At 35.5% G+C, this 18,673-nt stretch overlaps 2 protein-coding genes across 2 annotated transcripts; one reads left to right on the plus strand and one right to left on the minus strand.

Moving 5' to 3' along the window:
- Positions 1 to 10,763, plus strand: LOC131660911 (protein ALTERED SEED GERMINATION 2). The gene is made up of 20 exons (XM_058930269.1): positions 1 to 274; positions 460 to 528; positions 612 to 689; positions 810 to 944; positions 1,028 to 1,135; positions 1,255 to 1,383; positions 3,524 to 3,639; positions 3,728 to 3,845; positions 4,541 to 4,646; positions 5,652 to 5,797; positions 5,925 to 6,092; positions 6,207 to 6,317; positions 7,080 to 7,191; positions 7,545 to 7,903; positions 8,849 to 8,939; positions 9,156 to 9,251; positions 9,333 to 9,403; positions 9,482 to 9,609; positions 9,859 to 9,972; positions 10,436 to 10,763. Exons 1-19 carry the CDS (start codon positions 203 to 205, stop codon positions 9,944 to 9,946), a joined length of 2,301 nt encoding a protein of 766 aa, XP_058786252.1. The 5' UTR covers positions 1 to 202; the 3' UTR covers positions 9,947 to 9,972; positions 10,436 to 10,763.
- Positions 10,764 to 14,736: 3,973 nt separating this feature from the next.
- Positions 14,737 to 16,750, minus strand: LOC131657846 (uncharacterized). The gene is made up of 2 exons (XM_058927202.1): positions 16,366 to 16,750; positions 14,737 to 15,761 (listed from the first exon to the last, which is right to left on the minus strand). The coding sequence occupies exons 1-2, from the start codon at positions 16,748 to 16,750 to the stop codon at positions 14,737 to 14,739; spliced, it is 1,410 nt and encodes a 469-aa protein (XP_058783185.1).
- Between the last annotated feature and the right edge of the window lie 1,923 nt (positions 16,751 to 18,673).

Consider the following 18,673-nt stretch of genomic DNA (forward strand, 5'->3'; position numbering starts at 1 on the left):
CTTCGAATTATCAAACGATTTTCTAACTCAAAATTGATGCAAACCCAAAAAATGTCATAGTAGTAGCGAAATTACTATTAAGAGAACCGCCCCAACAGCAATTGGATGAAAAAATCACGCTGATCGACTTCGCTACTTCCTTCCACTCCCCCTATCACAACCGCACACACTGCGATTCCTCAGAGCGATTACAACTTCAACAATGGATTCCATTCCTTATCTCGACGGCAACATACACAAGACTCTCGATTCCCGTTACCTTCACCCTCGCCTTGTATGTATCCATTCTTCCTTTGTTATTACACTTTGTTTTAAACTCAATTTAGCTTAATCTTCACGATTACTGTGCTAATTCCGATTTTCAATCCGATGGATGATGATAATTTAGCTTTTGATTTTCTTCATCTTTACTGTATTGTGTTATCTTGACCGAGAAAATGCTGTTTTCTTTTGAATTAGGATGTTAATCAGAGTTTGCAGACTCACTCCTCTTTGATTCGGAGGCTTTCTCAAGAAAAAGAGTTACAGGTTTGTGAAATTAGATTGTTATCCTCTAATTAGATTATTGTTGCCTTTTGATGAGTATCCTTTTGCTCATGTGATTTGAATAGGGACATCTTGGTTGTGTTAATACCGTGGCTTGGAATACGAAAGGATCGTTATTGATATCAGGATCAGATGATACACGGGTATGATATGATACATTTCTTTCGTTGTCATTGAAAGCATGATCTCGTAGACTAAAGTGTAAGAATATATTTTAAACTGGCTAATGTATCTTATTGAATTGTTTGCATGTAATTTTGCAGATTAATATTTGGAGCTATTATAGTCAGAAACTAGTGCATTCGATTGAGACTGGACATACTGCAAATATATTCTGTACTAAGTTCATACCAGAAACTTCTGATGAGCTTGTAGTCTCTGGAGCTGGAGATGCTGAAGTAATGAGCTATTTGATTTTCTTTTTGTGGTTAGTGCAATTTTAATTCCCTAACTTTGTATGTTTTTTTTTTCCTGTTGGCAGGTTCGGTTATTCAATAGATCTCGTGTAAGTGGGAATGGACTTGATGATGTTGCCGTTGTTCCGTCAGCACTTTACCAATGCCACACTCGTAGAGTCAAGAAATTGGCTGTAAGTTATGTGGTTTAAGAAAATCATGAGTTGGCAGTTTGAATAATGTTACAATTTACATCAATTGTGGTAAAGTAACACAAATGTATTTTCATGTCTTGTCTGTTATGTTTTTGCAGGTTGAAAATGGAAACCCCAATGTGGTATGGAGTGCCAGTGAAGATGGAACCTTAAGACAACATGATATTCGGGAAGGTACCTCTTGTCCTCCTGCAGGAGCTTCGCACCAAGAGTGTCACAATGTTTTGGTAAGTGGTTTAATTCATCTGTAGTGATTTCCACTTATTAGTTTGGAATTTTAAAGAACATTTTCTGGCATGTGAAAATGCAGAGTTGGATTGAATCTTGAAAACTTCCTTTATGTTCAAGGTCATATGTTTTCTTTTAGAACCGAATCCCCATCATCTGGAATACTCAAATTTACCAATTGTTGGTTGGTTGGATGGAAAACTCCCCATTATCTGGAATACTCAAATTTATCAATGAAAGTACTAGTTGGTTGGTTGAAGATAAGTTCATCTGCTATATGAGAGGCCTCAATTGTTGGTTGCTTGTAACATGTCAATCAAAATTTTCTCATCTAGCCATCCTAGATGAGAAAGTATTTCTTATACAATTTTAGGGATAGTCAGAGTAAAGGGCAGATACATGCATAATGGGATGGGTATAAGCTATGATAACTCAAAATACTATAAATGGGATGGGTATAAGCTATGATAACTCAAAATACTATAAATGAGATGAGGTTTTCTAATAGAGAATGTTTTAGAATTTGGATTGAGCCTAACTCAATCCTACGAAACCGACTTGTAAAGTGATGAAAGATAAAGATTTTTCTCACTTATAAGAATGATATCTAGTAAACAAGGAAGACACATTTGATAGCATGAGCCTTATCAAGACCTAGAGTAAGATCATGAACAAAACAAGTAGAACCAAAGTCACTAGGAGAAACTCTAATGAGAGGTTCATTGGGACATAAAGGAGAATGAGGTGCTTTGTTGTTTAAAGATGAAGAAGGCATTCTATCAATCAAAAAACAACTGTAAACACAGCATCACCACCATAATTTTGTAGGTGCATTGTCATATATCAACAAAGTGTGCGTGTTTTCAATAATATGACAATGTTTTCTTTGTGCAATATCATTCTGTTGAGGGACGTGGGGGAAAAGTAACAAAGTACAAAAGACCGACTAACCGTGCACAGCTTTCTTCCATTGCTCATGTTCTGCTGCAGCATCATTCTTATCCTTTTTACTTTTAGTCAAATGATCAGGCATATCTTGACCCAAAAAAACCACATCTTGATAGCGGCTTAGTTTCATTAATGTGGAAATTAGACAGCCGAAGAACACAAAGGATAACGGAGACTTGTTTGTAGATGTTGCTCCATTGGCAATTAGACTAGAAAACAAGGCAAAACAATAGGGGATGACCAAAAAATATCTGTTATTGTGCTCATAGATCAGGGATGCACATAAACATGTAAAAATAGAGCAAATATCGAGGTAGACCAAAAACCACGGATTTAGGGATTGAATTAGACGACTATCCACCATAAGAGATAGAGAATATGCCGGCAAGTTGAATGTGAAAACTGTCACAATCGGACCTTTGGAAGTAGGCGCGGAAGTCTCTTACGTGCAGGTGAATGACTGTGGTCCAGGCGGCATGTAGGCAGTTTTCTGGTGATGTTTGTTTGGGCTCTGGCAGATTGGTGCCTAGCGAGATCCGTGGTGGAGTGCCTGTCACTGTATGAGGCAGCGGTTCGACGGTGATGGCGGTACTCCGATGAGATTCTTACTTGATTATTCAAGAACCAATATTACTGTTGCTGAAAAATCCTAACAAGACTGAGATAAAATAAACCAGAGCTCTTGATACCAATTTGAACTACTTGAGAAGAAATATAATCTCAGCTGTCTTATTTAGAACCAAGTATTTGCAAATCAAATCCCTTGATTATAGGGATAAGAACCAACAAACCTAATCATAGAGATATTTACTCAACACAACATAATTCTAACGGGTCTATCAATTTTATTCTTGCTCTCCAAACTATTGTGAGTTGCTTATTTGCATATTATAATTAAAAGTGCAAATGCGAAACCTGTATGACTAAGGTATCTCAAGGGAAGTAAATATTAGATATTTAGATGTATAATTGGTATTATGATAGCATCTTAGGTCTTGTGATGCTATCACTAATGTCTTTTGTTAATTCTCTGGAATTAGATAGAATCTCAACAGGTTGGCTATAATGTAATTCCTTGACTTTTCTACTGAAAAATAGTCAAGAAGACGTGCATTATGATCATTGTTTTCTGTAGCTAAAATCCTTAGAGTTTTTCATTTATTGACATCCACATTCAATGGTTAATGTCAGCTTGATTTGCGGAATGGAGCCAAAAGATCCCTTGGTGATCCTCCTAAACAAGTCCTTTCTTTAAAATCTTTTGATATTAGTTCAACTAGACCTCATTTGCTCCTTGTTGGCGGGAGGTAAGTGTCTTTGGTGAGGCTTTCTCATTTGCTACTTATTTCAATTTAACTATTTTAAACTGAGTTTAGGTTTTCTTATTTTTTGCAGTGATGCTTTTGCACGTCTGTATGATAGAAGGATGCTACCACCTCTAAGTTCCTCTGGGAAAAGAATGTCCTCACCTCCCTGTGTTAATTATTTCTGTCCAATGCATCTTTCTGACCGTGTTAGTCCTTTGCTTTAGTAGTCTACTATTATTTGCTTTTGAATAAGTATTGCATTGTTCACTTAAGTCTGTGAGGTATTGTGGAGATAAGAAGTCCCCCTTTTTGGGTAAAAAGTAAATCATCTTTACTAGGGGAAAGAAGTGCAGTACAGAGCCGTCTAAAACAGAGACCATGCCATCTTTCTTTCTCATATATGATAAAAGATTTTCTTTTTTGATCATACAAAACTCACATCTTCATGTTAACTTACTGATAAAGGCTGGGGGTAGGAATTTTAACTTTTGTATGCACTCCTGGCTGATGAAAAGAAACAAAATTGTATCCATTTAGAAATTATGATATCTCCGATTCTTTAGGAATATACTTCACTCATGGTTTCTCTCTTTTTCATTTTTGTGATAAAGGACGGAAATCTTATATTCCCATGTGAATAGAAATTATTTAAATTTTTTTGACCAACTATAGCTTTTTTACTTTTACCTCATTCTACTATATTTTTCTATTTTTATTTAAATTTCTGAACAAATAAAGTTGAAAGTATAACTAAAATCTTTGTGTAGTTACCATACATCTCTGGGTTCTAGAAGTTACCATGTTCTCTCATCCATTTTCTTTTGATATGTTATGCTGGTTTAAGTCTTCCCTTCTACTTTAAGCAAATACCGTTGCACTTATGTTGTGTCTTTTTCTCCAGGGACATCCAAATTTGCACTTAACTCACGTTACTTTTAGTCCTGATGGGTCTGAGGTTCTCCTTAGCTATAGTGGAGAACATGTTTACTTGATGAATGTAAATCATGGTAAAATGTTTACAATATACCTTGTTTCTTGTTTATTTATAGTTGTATGTCACTACTAGTATGAAATAATGTGCACTTGTTCAAATTGTTTTGGGTATTAAAAGCAGTATAATTATACAGCAGTTTAGCTGTGCAAATTGTTGTGCACACTGTCATGTTATTTATTCTATATTTGGTATCCTTTGAATCTTTAACTCCGATAGTCAAAAACATAGAAAAAAGAAAATGAAAAAAAGTGCTTCGAGGCGTGTAGTATACTAGTATTCGCAAGGTAGGTCAAATACTGATACTCTATCAAAACAATTAAGGTTAGATAAGTAATTTTCTCCATTTTGTTAAACTGGGTTTTGAAGAGGCCACTTGATGCTGTGTTTCACTTTGTTGGTTTATCAATGTTAGTGGACATGTTGGTCTTGCTTATATTAGGACTGTTCCTTCAGCTTTTACTATACTTCACCGTGTTTTTTGTAACTCTCTGCATATTTCTTATCATATCATTTTGATGCAGATTATATCCTAAACGAGGAGGGGACCCCTTCCTAAAATAACCCTTTTAATCAGAATGATTCATTTTATTTGATATGTTTTATTTGATGCACTGCATATATATTTAAGTATTTTGGTATGGCGTGGTTTCAGATGTTCTCAAAGATCTAGGCCTAGTTTGGATTAATTTCTTTGTTTATGGAAGCTTCTCAATTAAAATAAGTTTTATGGATCTTTGATTGTGAAAAAGTCTTTATTATAAACTTGTAGGTGTTTATGAGATTGTGAAACTAATTTCAACTTTTATACAAATTTTTTTGTTTTTTGTTTAAAAGACTCTTAAATACTGTGAGATTCTGCCAAATATTTCTTTTTGCACAAGTGCTTATTGCATTGTTTATCCAAACTAGCTCTTACTCTTTAGCTTTGGCATCTTTATTATGTTAGTAGCCTGTTGTTACTGAGTTTTGTGAGGACTGTCAAAGTTGTTGAGATTATGCTTATTCTTGCAATATGCAGCTGGAGTGAATGAGGTGCAATATACTTCAGGTGATGTATCAAAGTTGGTGACTTACTCTCCAACAGTTAATGGGGTAGAATTGCAGCCTTTTGTGCCTAATGTCTTCCCAAATGGTTTTCATGCTAAAAAGAACATCGCTGCTAAGGTATGCAGTGTGCATCATATTTTGATAATTTTTTAAAAATATATCTATAAGTGATTTTTCAATAGATCTGTATAAAGAAATGTTTCTTTAGTTTTGCAGTGTTTTGTTAACTAACTGAGTTTTACAGCTTGACAAGTGTAGGAAACTAATAAAATATGCTAAGAAATCATTAGAGGAGGGGGTGTTCTATTATGGAATTGAGGCATGCAATGAAGTTTTGAATGGCTACAATCATATTATTGGGCCTGCACTAAAACATGAATGCTTGTGTACTCGTGCTGCACTATTGCTTAAGGTTCTTCTTAATATTGCTAAACTGAGGCTTAGAGTTTTTCTTTTCCTTTCAGTTCAATTTTTTTCCTTCATTTTTGCTGAATGGAACATCTTTTGAAATTACATCCATATCCAGAGGAAGTGGAAAAACGATGCTCATATGGCTATAAGAGACTGCCATGCTGCTAGGAAAATCGATAAATCCTCATATAAACCACTGTACTACATGTCAGAAGCTTTGTCTCAGGTACTTTTGGATGTATGAACTACATTTTTAGAATGTTTTTACTTTGAAACGTTGTTGAATAATGTGTAAAGGAGGTGGTATTCAAGACTGTCTTGTTGCATTTAAGACTCACATTCAAAATATTATAATTTAGCAGAGTCATAATTTTTCGTTGGATAGAAACAATAGGCTCATGAGATATACAGCTAGTGTTCTCATATGGATGAGGTTAACAGTGGAGGGTTTGTTAAAGCTTGTCTATTTTATTTTATTTATTGTTTTGTTTTAGAATTGAGAATTTCCCTCCCTCCTCCCCATTGCATTCAAAATATGACAAGTTAGCTGAGTCATAACTTTCGGCTATCAAACGCTTCTTGAGAAATACAGTAAGTGTACTCATATGGAAGGACGAAGTTAATAGTGGAGGGCTTGTTTATGATTGTGTATTTTATTCAGTGTTTTGTCTTAGAGTTAAGAATCTCCCCCCACCCCTCTCTGTCCAACCAAAGAGAAGGTCGATGCTTGTTTATCTATGCAAATTCTTATTAAGGAAAAACAGAGTTGAGACATTAAGCCCTGCTTGATAAGATTGAGAGTGGCCGCAAATGCTTCTATAGGATTTGAGATTTACGGCATTTATTTTCTAATAAGTCTGTTAACAATATGTATGAATTTATGTTAATTATTCAAAACCATTTGTTTGCATAAGCCTTTCTGATTGCAGAACCTGTTTGTTCATTTCTAGGACCCATTACTGAATTTTATTTCCCATTTTCCTTGCAGTTGGGTAAACACAAAGAAGCTTTGGATTTTGCTGTTGCTTCCCACTCACTGGCCCCATCCAAATCTGAAGTTGCTGAAAGAGTGGAGAAGGTGAAGAAGGATATTGTTTTAGGTATGGACAAAAGGGGCATGATTTGACTAAAAAAAATTCTATATTAGCTTACTCCATTTTTTCTTTTGCCTGCATCTATGTGCAAATAAATCAATAGTTATTCTTCCACTTTTCTATCTAATGAAGTTTGTTTGAATGGCCCTAAAGAAGTTTGTGTCACATCAAGCTCACTTAAATGCAATTTTTCTTATAAAGGCCATCAAAATTAAAGTATCTTATATTTACCGTAGGCATAACTGCTAAAACTTGGTATAAGAAAATCAATTTAATTTCCAAATAATGCTTTTTATCTCTAGAAAATTACATGCCAAAGATTAATGTCATCATGTGGATCTAACTGGTTTGTTTAACAGCTGAAACTGAGAAAAATAGTAAGACAAATGATGGAGCATCAAGAATTGACGGAAGAGGTGGAAGAATGTTATCATTAAGTGACATACTCTACCGATCAGAGGCTAATAGTGATGCTTCGCAAGATGGTCCGGGATCTGACAGGGATGATTCTGATTATGATGAGGATTTGGAGTTGGACTTTGAAACATCAATATCTGATGATGAGGGACATGATTCTGATTCAAATATTCTTCATGGGAGTTTGAATCTTAGAATTCATCAAAGAGGTGACTCAGAAGAACATGTTGGTGCAAGTGGCTCGTATGAATCACCCTCCTCCTCATCGTCATCATCACAGAATGGTAGAGCGTCATATCAGGTTTGTTTTGTTATCTTCTGCTGAAAGTAGGGACAATAGTGACATTTATTCTTTCTATTGGGGTATGTTTGGACTTGTCCAATGCAAAAACCTCATAACAATGTTTAGGCTTCTCCTCTCTTACACTGTCTCACTCATGCTGTCATATTTCACCCTCTCACTAGTCAATCACAGCTAGCTGTTCAAAATAGCACTCATCCTGCTATCCGCTATCTCGCTAGTGCTTTTGGGGATGGCTACTGTGTTGCACTGTCCGGGATTGATAACACTAATCTCAACTCCTAATAATCAAGGAAATAACAAAATAGATTCCTTAATCAAAATCAGAAACAAAACAAGATACAAATCCTAACTACGTAAAAATGTAACCTTATTGTTGGACACTTCGATTCAAGTCCGTGCAACGTTTCAACCATTCCCTTATCAAGAACTTAAAGTGTTCTTTTGGGAGATTTTACTAGGAATGCCAGCAGTTTGTTGACCTGCAGGAACAAAAAGCTCGCTGATCACTTCTTCCAGATTTACTTCATGTGCAGTATCACCACAACTTATGTGTTATGCCTTGGTCCATTTTTCACCGCACTCTTTTAATCATCTAGTTGTTCATGTGGTTTCCAACTGTTAGATTTTTGATCCAAAGTCCACACACAATATCTAACCAGTTTACATAAAGTAATATCAATGCATGTGTTATTTTGGAGTTTTGGAATTGCAATTATATATTTATGTTTTATATATTTTTTAAAGCACATCTAGTTACGTGTACCACATGTATGGTGTATCCTGTACGATATCCTACATTTTTCAAGAATGTATCTTTTGCATATTGTATCTGATACTCTTGTCAATTTGTACCCATATATTATTCATTATCCTGTTATTAAAGTAATAAGAATTTGCTTATACATTTTTGGTTAATTGTAAACTTAATTATTTATCATGCAGCCTGAAGCAGCAATTGATATGAAGCAGAGATTTATTGGACACTGCAATGTGGGGACTGATATAAAACAGGCCAATTTTCTTGGTCAAAGAGGTGTTCTATTTATGAGATTTTCTGTGAATTTTACAATCAGCTTTGAATTCCATCATAATTTTACAAAGTGCGCAATATGACTATTTTTTTTTATACTACCATAATGAATCTCCTCATTTTAATTGGTTCATCTCTAGAAAATAAGAAGCAAGTGTGAGAGTGAACATTTTGGTCCATATTTGCAATTCTTGTTTTGAACTTCTTACTTGTTTATAGGTGAATATGTTGCCAGCGGAAGTGATGATGGCAGATGGTTTATTTGGGAAAAGCGAACCGGTAGACTCATGAAAATGCTGAGTGGCGACGAATCTGGTAACATTGTTTTCCTATGGTATTGTAGTTTTTGGAGTTTCCCCTTGCACTGTTATCTGAAGCTATTTCTTTGTCTTACAGTTGTAAATTGCGTACAATGTCATCCGTTTGATTTTGCTGTGGCAACCAGTGGGATTGACAGCACAATAAAGGTGAGAATGGTTATTCTATGATTTATTGTAGTTTAATAAAATATTTCAATCTCTGAAGTTGGTGGTGGATTGCTCTAGATATGGACTCCCAGTGCTCCTGTTCCTTCTTCTGTGGCCGGTGGTTCCGCAGGACCAGAGACTGGTGATGTGTTGACTGCTATGGAGAACAATCAACAAAAGTTATCCCGTAATAGGGATTCAATCCTGTATGAATCTTAAAATCACCCTATATTGGATTATGAATGATAAAGTTATGAGCTAGGTTTTTAATTTTATTGTTCATACTTAACTGTCATTGTTCGACAATTGAGCATGATATTTAGATATATACTTTATTTTATTAAATTTCTGTGCTATATTGATATGTTTAAATAAATTGGCTTATCCTTTAATGCCTCTCAAAACAAACCAGCCATTTAGGATATTTTGTGATTAACTGATTGTTTTTTCTGCAGGCCCTTTGAGCTCTTAGAACCATTTAGAATGCATGAATTTCCTGAAGGATCACTACGCATGCGCCCTTTTGAATGTGCTCAAAGCTAAAGAGATTCACTAATTTTCTCATGCTGGTAATTTCATTTGTTCTTTTCTCTTGTATTGGTCTTAATATTGACATTCTTTGTATAACCAGGAAGTTACTAATACCATAAATATCCCAAAGTGGGTCCCTTTGGGGGCAACAAGAAAATTGGTCTCAAGAAAAGAGCTCCATTATACATTCGTCGTGATCTCCAATTTTTGTTTTCTAAACATTTGACACCCATATTTTGTTGAACCTGTATTTCATACATACTCGTCTTTGCTAATTAACCGGAAATGCTTTAACTAGAACCCATAGAATCTAAGCATTGGCTTGCTTAGTTGCAAATGAACACCTCCTCATGCTCTTCCTCACATAAACTCTCCAAACTTTGGGTCCATTATGCTTGCCTAAGCCCATGTTGTCACTTACGGCCCTATTATCGTGTTTCAGGGCGCTTTTATGTGCGTATTAAATTGTAAAGGTGAATCTGTCCTTTTGTACCATTGCAGGTGCTATGATCGGCTGTACTTGTAAATCTGGATCGAGATGATCCACGGGAGACATTTTTAAAGAGAATAAATTGGAACATGGTTATTATGTGGAATTTCTTCTTGTAAACAAGTGTTTTCCTGAACTTGTCTCTAACAGTATTGTTGATTTTTTATTTTATTTAAATGTACAGATTTACTGATTACCATGTTTGGTGATATTATGTGTATAGTTTCCTTGTGGCCCCTGAATTAAAATAGTTAACTTTAGTAGATTTGATCTTTGTATATATAGCTTTTTTGTAGTTTAAACGTGAATATTATAATACCTTAATATTCTTGAGCTTAAGGTTTCTTACTATGTTCCCTTTTTTGTTTGGAAGACAGCACTTTGCATTTTCAGATTTACTGACTTCAAGGTTTTCGATGATTCCATATATAAAATTGAAGATTACTCTTTACAAAATTGACAAAAAAGAAGTGGTTTATTATGTTCAGGTTTTGGTTATGATTTGTTACAATGAATATCGATTTATCATGATTATGAAGTGAGGTTTAAGTTAGGATTCATGTCTAATATAAATCCATACAATGTGTTTCATGAAAATGGAGCGTGTCTCGCCCGAAATGCAGACCTTGTTTAATTAGAAAGATGAAAAAAATATCCCCATTCACGAAATGATCTTTTGGCCCTTATACATACGGATGCATATGGACCATTGAACATATCAGTTAGAGGAGGTTTTCAATACTTCATGAGGTTTTCAATACTTCATATTTACTGATGATTTAAGTAGATATGGTTATGTGTATTTAATGAAATACAAATCTGAGTCCTTTGAAAATTCAAGGAATTTAAGAATGAAGTACAAAACCAACTAGGTAAGAATATTAAAGTTCTTCGATCAGATCGAGACGTTGAATATTTAAGCTTAGACTTTGATGACCATCTAAAAGGGTGTGAGATTCTATCCCAACTCACTTCTCCTGATAAAATATTCACTAAGGCGTTCTTGATAACATTTAGGTGATTAGATATTTGCTAAGTTAACTTTTTATCAATTTCATAGTTAATTGATATTCACATTAATTTTATAGTCAAAATTTTTAAAACAATTTAATTATTAAATTAATAAATATTTGATGAGGCAAATCTTTGTTTTTTTTTTTGTCAGAACTAACCACAAATTTGTATTTTGTTTTCTTTCTTCTATATAGATCTAAATTTACTTTAAAAAGTTGAAAATATTTATCTTTAATATAAATTGACTTGTTTGTTACAAATAAAATGAAAGAAACACAATTATGAATATAGTACTATTTTTCTATTTTATTCTATGTTGTAAGAGTTTCAACTCATTGCGGTTATTATTACCCTGTCATTGTTTGACAATATGTGATCATTCTTCATGGTATTTTCATGTTTCTATTGTGGTGGGCTTAGAAAGGGACCAAAGTCAAAAGAAACTATACTAGTAATATGATTATTATGTATGTTTGACAATTAACATGTTTTGGAAGTTGATTTTTACGACTAATTTTGTTTTGAATATGGATACAAATACAATGTCATCTTCCATGCAATGGGTCCCACGTTACACGTGGATGGACGTAATGAAATAATGAAAATCTACTCCCACTATGTGATGTTGCATTCATAAAAAATTTCACCTAACCTCCTTTGATGTGTTTACAGATTTGCCATATTTCAAATGCTGATAGAATAAGAAAGCCTCCATTTCCTAAAGTTTTCTTACTAAGAAAAATCAACAACAAAAATTTCATACCCCTATTTCATACTCTCTCTCATATTTATTATAAGTAAAAATATATTGATTGAATAATCAATGTAGATGCTATCTAAGCATGCCACTTTTTAGATATATAGATTAAGCCAAACATATGCTATCTAAGCATGCCATGTTTTGCCATTTGTGCATACTCCCTTTGTGGCATTTTAGGTATTGGCATTAAAAAAGAATGATTTAGACTATGTCCTTGGCTTTTTCAACCATTAAACCAACTTTATATAAATTATAATTCCTTTGTTTATGTTGTTTAGAGTTTTCTCCATAATTCCATACATAGTAATGTTTTTTTAAGCTAGTTATATAGAAAGAATAAAACTTCTCGAACGAGATTACAAAAAGGGGTCAAAGTCTTGAGGAAAAATTGATCTCCAATTGAAACATAACTTAAGTAAAATAAAAAGTTTTTGTCAAACTCATAAAAATTACAATTGACATGAGAAATATTCTCAATAAAAGTCCACCTCCAAATCAACACTTTACAACCCCAAACAACATTTCGGATAATCTACCTTGAATTCTTGAAGAAGATACCGTTCCTAAACAACCATAAACTCCAAATGGTAGTCAACCAAATCCATCTCACCTTACCTCTTCTAACTTTCTTAATTTTACAAAAGAAACTCCATTTTCAAAAGTTTTCTTTAAAATCAACCACTTTATAATTCAACAAACGAATCCAATTTGCCAAATCCTTCCAAACCTCATCCGCTTTACGACAAAGTAAAAGAGAGTGGACAGAAGACTCGCCAATATCATCACAAAAAACGCAACAAAGATTAGAAGTAGATGAAAGAATACCTCGATGAGTTAACAAATCTTTTGTGGGAAACCTATTCACAAAGCATCACCACTCGAAAGATTTTACTTTTAGCGGGACTTCTACCTTCCAAACCAAAGATAAAACAAAATCAAAATGGTTGAGCGAGCGGTATTTCAAGTACCTACTACATAAGACAGTGTAGTAAGAAGAAACGGAGAAACAAATCTGCTCCGATGGTCTACATGAGATACAATCCGTCGCGCCACCTGCAGCAAAGCTAATCTGGCAGCGCTGTAACATACCGTACAGAACCGCAGCAGTTGCAGCCTCCGACTCAGGCAAAAGCGGTATTCCAGGATCATTCCATCTCTAAACCCTTCTATCCATCCTCCCATGCCGGCAGCGGAAACATCTTGTAATAAAGAAATAACAAACAAAGAAGGAAACATATTTTTAATGATACCCTCCTCTAACTATTAAGAGTGCTAAAAAGAGAAAGTAACACCATCACCTAAACGGAAAAAGCAATTCTTCGCAAAAAATTCCTCCAGAAGCCTCTTTTCCAAAGCAATGATATCCGACCACCAAACTGACTTAGAGTTATAATTATCAAACTTCCCTCCTTCAATGACAACTCGTAACTTGACTTCTCCGTAACACGCCTTCAACATACTATACCACAAAGAGTTAGAAGCCTCCAAAATTTCCCATCTCCACTTAAGAAGAAGAGTCGTGTTAAAATCTTCCAATCTCCTTAATCTGGGGCCTCCTTTATCCATCAAAAGACAAACATCATTCCAACTCACCCAATGAACTCTCCTTTTCTCCTCCACACCTCCCCAAAGAAAATTACTATGAATTTTATTGATCTCCCGAATTATCTCCCTAGGAGTCAAGTAGAAAGATAAAGTAAAAATGGGTAAACTACCTAAAACCGACTTTAAAAGAGTGAATCTTCCCCCAAAACTAAGTCACCCCCCCTTTAAACGCTTCCTAATATTTTCCACCATCGGTCTCCATGAATGGATTCTTCTAGGATTAGAGCAAATTCGAATGCCAAGGAAAGTAAACTCCTTGGACTCCGTCCTACAAAAGAGAAAAGAAGTAGCCAGTTCCAAAAAATGAGAATGAATATTAATTCCAACAAGATTACTCTTATTGAAATTTATACCAAGACCCAAAACAAGTTCAAAACCTCTCAAAACCGATTTGATTACCCATAGATGCTTCCAACTCCCGTCCCCCACCAATAAAGTGTCGTCTGCAAATTGAAGAACGTCCACAAAACATTTTCCTTTCACTTTAAATCCAACGAAATCCCCATTTTCCACTGCCTTATTCACCAAAAGTTTTAATTCTTCTGCCACTATAATAAATAGAAAAGGAGAAAGAGGATCACCTTGATGTAACCGCCTTTCCACCACAAACTCTTTAGTTGGACTATCATTAACAAGAACCAAAATTTTGCTAGAAAATATCATCGCTTCCATCCACCTCAACCACACCTCTCCCAAACCCATCTTTTTCATCATGAATTTCAGAAAGTTCCAAATCACCTTATCATACGCCTTTTCAAAGTCCACATTGAAGAGAAGACATTCCCTCCTCTCCCTAGAAGCATAATCCACTAATTCGTTATCTACTAGAACCCCATCAAGCATTTAACGACCCAGAACAAAAGCACTTTGACTTTGAGAAATGATAGTGGACAACACCCTTTTAATCCTTCCGGTCAACAATTTACAAATAAATTAATGAATACGTCCCACCAAGAAAATAGACCCATAATCATCTAATCCTAGCGGATTAGGGGACTTAGGAATAAAGGTAATAAAAGAAGAGGTTATAACCTTGGACAATATAGCTCCTGAATGAAAATCCTTAAAACAAGATACAAAATCCTCTTTTAAGAAAAGCCAACACTTCTTCACAAAAAGAAGAGAGAAACCATCGGGACCCGGAATTTTCGAGCCTTCATGACTCCATACCGCTTCCCTAATCTCCCCCTCAAAAAAAGGTAATTCGAGGGATATGACATCCTCCAAACTCAAAGAATTGAACACAACCCCTTCCACAATCAGTCTATTGAGACAATTCTCCGCAAACTTCCCTTCAAAATGATTCCTCACCTCTTCCTTAACCTCATTCACCTTATTAATTATGTTGTTACTCGTAACAATAGAACAAATATGATTCCTCCTCCTCCTCCTCATCTCTTTCATTACTCTATGAAAATATTTACTATTCGAGTCCCCATAATTTAACCACTTAAGCCTAGATTTCTGAATAAGCATATTCTCTTTGATTTTAAGATTCAACCAAAATCTACAACTAGCCTTTATTTTAAAAGCTTGTACCTCTTCACTCATATCGTCAAGATCATCCGCCTCGTTCAACTCTCTAACACCTTCCTCCACTTCGAAATCGTACTTGCCAAAAACCGTTTTATTCCACCATTTGAGCATTTCCTTAATTAAACAAAATTTCTCTTTAAACACAAAGTCACCCCTACCGCTCACAACAAGCGCCTTCCACTCGAACTCCACAAAATGAAAGAAATATTTATTGCGAAACCATTCATTGTTGAAATTGAATGGTTTTGGCCCCCAATCCTTTTTATCCACCAATAACCAAACCGAACAATGATTCGAAACGTCTCTCAGACCAATCAATTGACCAACTACTCCCCATGAAGCGACAATACTATCATCAATAAAAAAGTGATCAATCCTACTCTTGGATTTTCCATCTCCACTATACCAATTATACTTCTTACCTTTACAAGGAACATCAACCAAACCACTATCGTCTATGAATCTAGAAAATTTCCTCCACTCCGTATTGTAACTCGTATTAGAAATCCAAACCCTCTTGCTCCTCTTCTTAAAGGCATTGAAATCTCCCCCAATGATCTAATCACCGTCCCTATACCTTTGTTTCAGTTCCAACAACTTTTTTCACAGAACTCGCTTCAAAGAGACTGTACACGTAGAGTACACATTAACAAAATAGTACAACCTATTGTTCCAACTAACTTTGATACCCAAATAACCGGTACCACGAAAGCTGAAAACCACCGATATGGAACTAACTTTCCACAAAATTAATAAGCCACCCGACATGCCTCCCGCCTCTGAAAACGAATAATCAATTTCCTCCATCCCCCCAAAACTCCTAGCCACGACTTTCGTTAGCACCTTCATTTTTATTTCATGAACAAAAAACAAATCCGCCTTCCCCTTTTGGATTTCCCATCTCCACTATACCAACTATACTTCTTACCTTTACAAGGAACATCAACCAAACCACTATCGTCTATGAACATTTCCGCCTTCCCCTTTTGGATTTCCTATCTCCAATATACCAATTATACTTCTTACCTTTACAAGGAACATCAATCAAACCACTATTGTCTATGAATTCAGAAAATTCCCTCCACTCCGTGTTGTAACTCGTATTAGGAATCCTAACCCTCTCGCTCCTCTTCTTAATTGCATTCAAATTTCCCCCAATGATCCAATCACCATGCCTATACCTTTGTTTTAGTTCCAATAACATTTTCCATAGAACTCGCTTCAAAGAGAGCGTACACGCAAAGTACACATTAACAAAATAGTACAACCTATTGTTCCAACTTACTTTGATACCCAAATAACCGATACTGCAAAAGCTGAAAACCACTGATATGGAACTAACTTTCCACAAAATTAATAAGCCACCCGACATGCCTTCCGCCTCTGAAAATGAATAATCAATTTCCTCCATCCTTCAAAAACTCCTAGCCACGACTTACATTAGCACCTTTATTTTTATTTCCTGAATAAAAAACAAATCCGCCTTCCCCTTTTGGATAATACTACTAATTCTCTTTCGCTTGATTCTACTTCCCTCCCTTAATATTCAAGGAAACGACTATCATTTCAAATCTGTAGAATTCACCTTCCCACCTACCTTTCTATTCTTCTCATTATTCTCCATCTCCTCAATTCTTCTTTGGAAATATCTTCTTGAATCCATCATGACCACCCCTAAATTTGCAATCGCCTTCCATAGTTTCTCTCCCGAGTCGAGACCAAAATTACCTAGAATTCTTTGATTGCATCTAAGAATATTTGATTCAGCCGAATTCTCTCCATAACAGACAGTTGTCGAGCTAGACTGTTATTCAGAAACGATCGCAACATTCGAAGGAACAACTGGTTGCATTGTTGAACTAGTAGCGGCACCAGGAACAGGCAGACAAGTCCTCGGTTCAGAACCAACAACAGAATTCGAGAGAGGCACTAAACTCAAAATCGGTCCAGCAACTATACCAGAATCTGCTTTACTCCTCCTTTTGAACTTCAAATTCTTCTTCTTTTTAGACCTTGATAACATGTGATTTAAGGGCCCTCCCACTTCTGTAAAGTTTTTGAACAAAACTCTCCTACGTCTACTCTTATAGTTAGGGACTCGCCCTTTCTCTAAATCCACAGAAATAGAATCACCAAGAATAATTCAAGTTTCCGTAGAAGCAATGATATTAATACCAGTAACGAAATCAGAGTCTGCATAAGCTAACGCAACAAACCCTGGTCCCTACTGAAGAGGGCACAAAATGGATACAGGGTTGACTGCTGCCAAACTCTTGAGCCGTATTTTTAGCCTCCTTCGCTAACAATATGGCATCATCGAATACTCCATTTCCCTTATCCTTTTTGGAACCAGAACAAGAAATTTTACCTCCAAAACCAACATTGTCTTTCCCCTTTTGACTAACCTCCTCCCCTTGCATTCCCCTATCCGACCCCCCTTAAGGATGCTGAACTGTTGCTTCATAACTCTTCCGTACCTTATAAACAATCATCAAAATTTGTCCATCCTCCTTCAAAGTTTGATGAAGAAGAACACAACCCCATAGAGCTGCCCAAAGTTTTGACAAACTTCAAAGGACCATAAGAATCTTCTCGCAAAACCAGTCCAAATTCAGCCCATCTATAATCACAGACAAATTTTCTTTCAAGAGAAAATTCAATGGGACTCTCACCATGAATCTTGCAATATCCATGTTACTGAAGGATAGAAAAACACTTAGAAAGGGGGGGTTTGAATAAGTGTAGCTTTAAAAACTTGACAGATAAAAATAAATTGCACAGTTATTTTTATCCTGGTTCGTTGTTAACTAAACTACTCCAGTCCACCCCCGCAGAGATGATTTACCTCAACTGAGGATTTAATCCACTAATCGCACGGATTACAATGGTTCTCCACTTAGTCCGCAACTAAGTCTTCTAGAGTATCCTGATCACAACCTGATCACTCCAGGAACAAATGCTTAGACACAAGCTAAGACTTTCTTAGAGTATCCTGACCACCACGTGATCACTCTAATTACAACTGCTTAGACACAAGCTAAGACTTCCTAGAGTATCCTGATCAACACTTGATCACTCTAGTTACTTACAACTTAATGTAATCTTTCTAAGAGTATTACAATTGCTTCTTAAAAGCTATAATCACAAACTGTGATATTTCTCTTAACGTTTAAGCTTAATCTCACTAATATATTACAACAGCAATGTAGTGAGCTTCGATGAAGATGAAGTTTCTGAGCTTTGAATTGAACAGCGTTTCAGCAAGTCTTTCAGAATAATTTTGTTCAGCGTTGTTAACCTTGCTTCTCATCAGAACTTCATATTTATAGGCGTT

The sequence above is a fragment of the Vicia villosa genome, linkage group LG3 (assembly GCF_029867415.1).
Source record: "Vicia villosa cultivar HV-30 ecotype Madison, WI linkage group LG3, Vvil1.0, whole genome shotgun sequence".
NCBI lineage: Eukaryota > Viridiplantae > Streptophyta > Magnoliopsida > Fabales > Fabaceae > Vicia > Vicia villosa.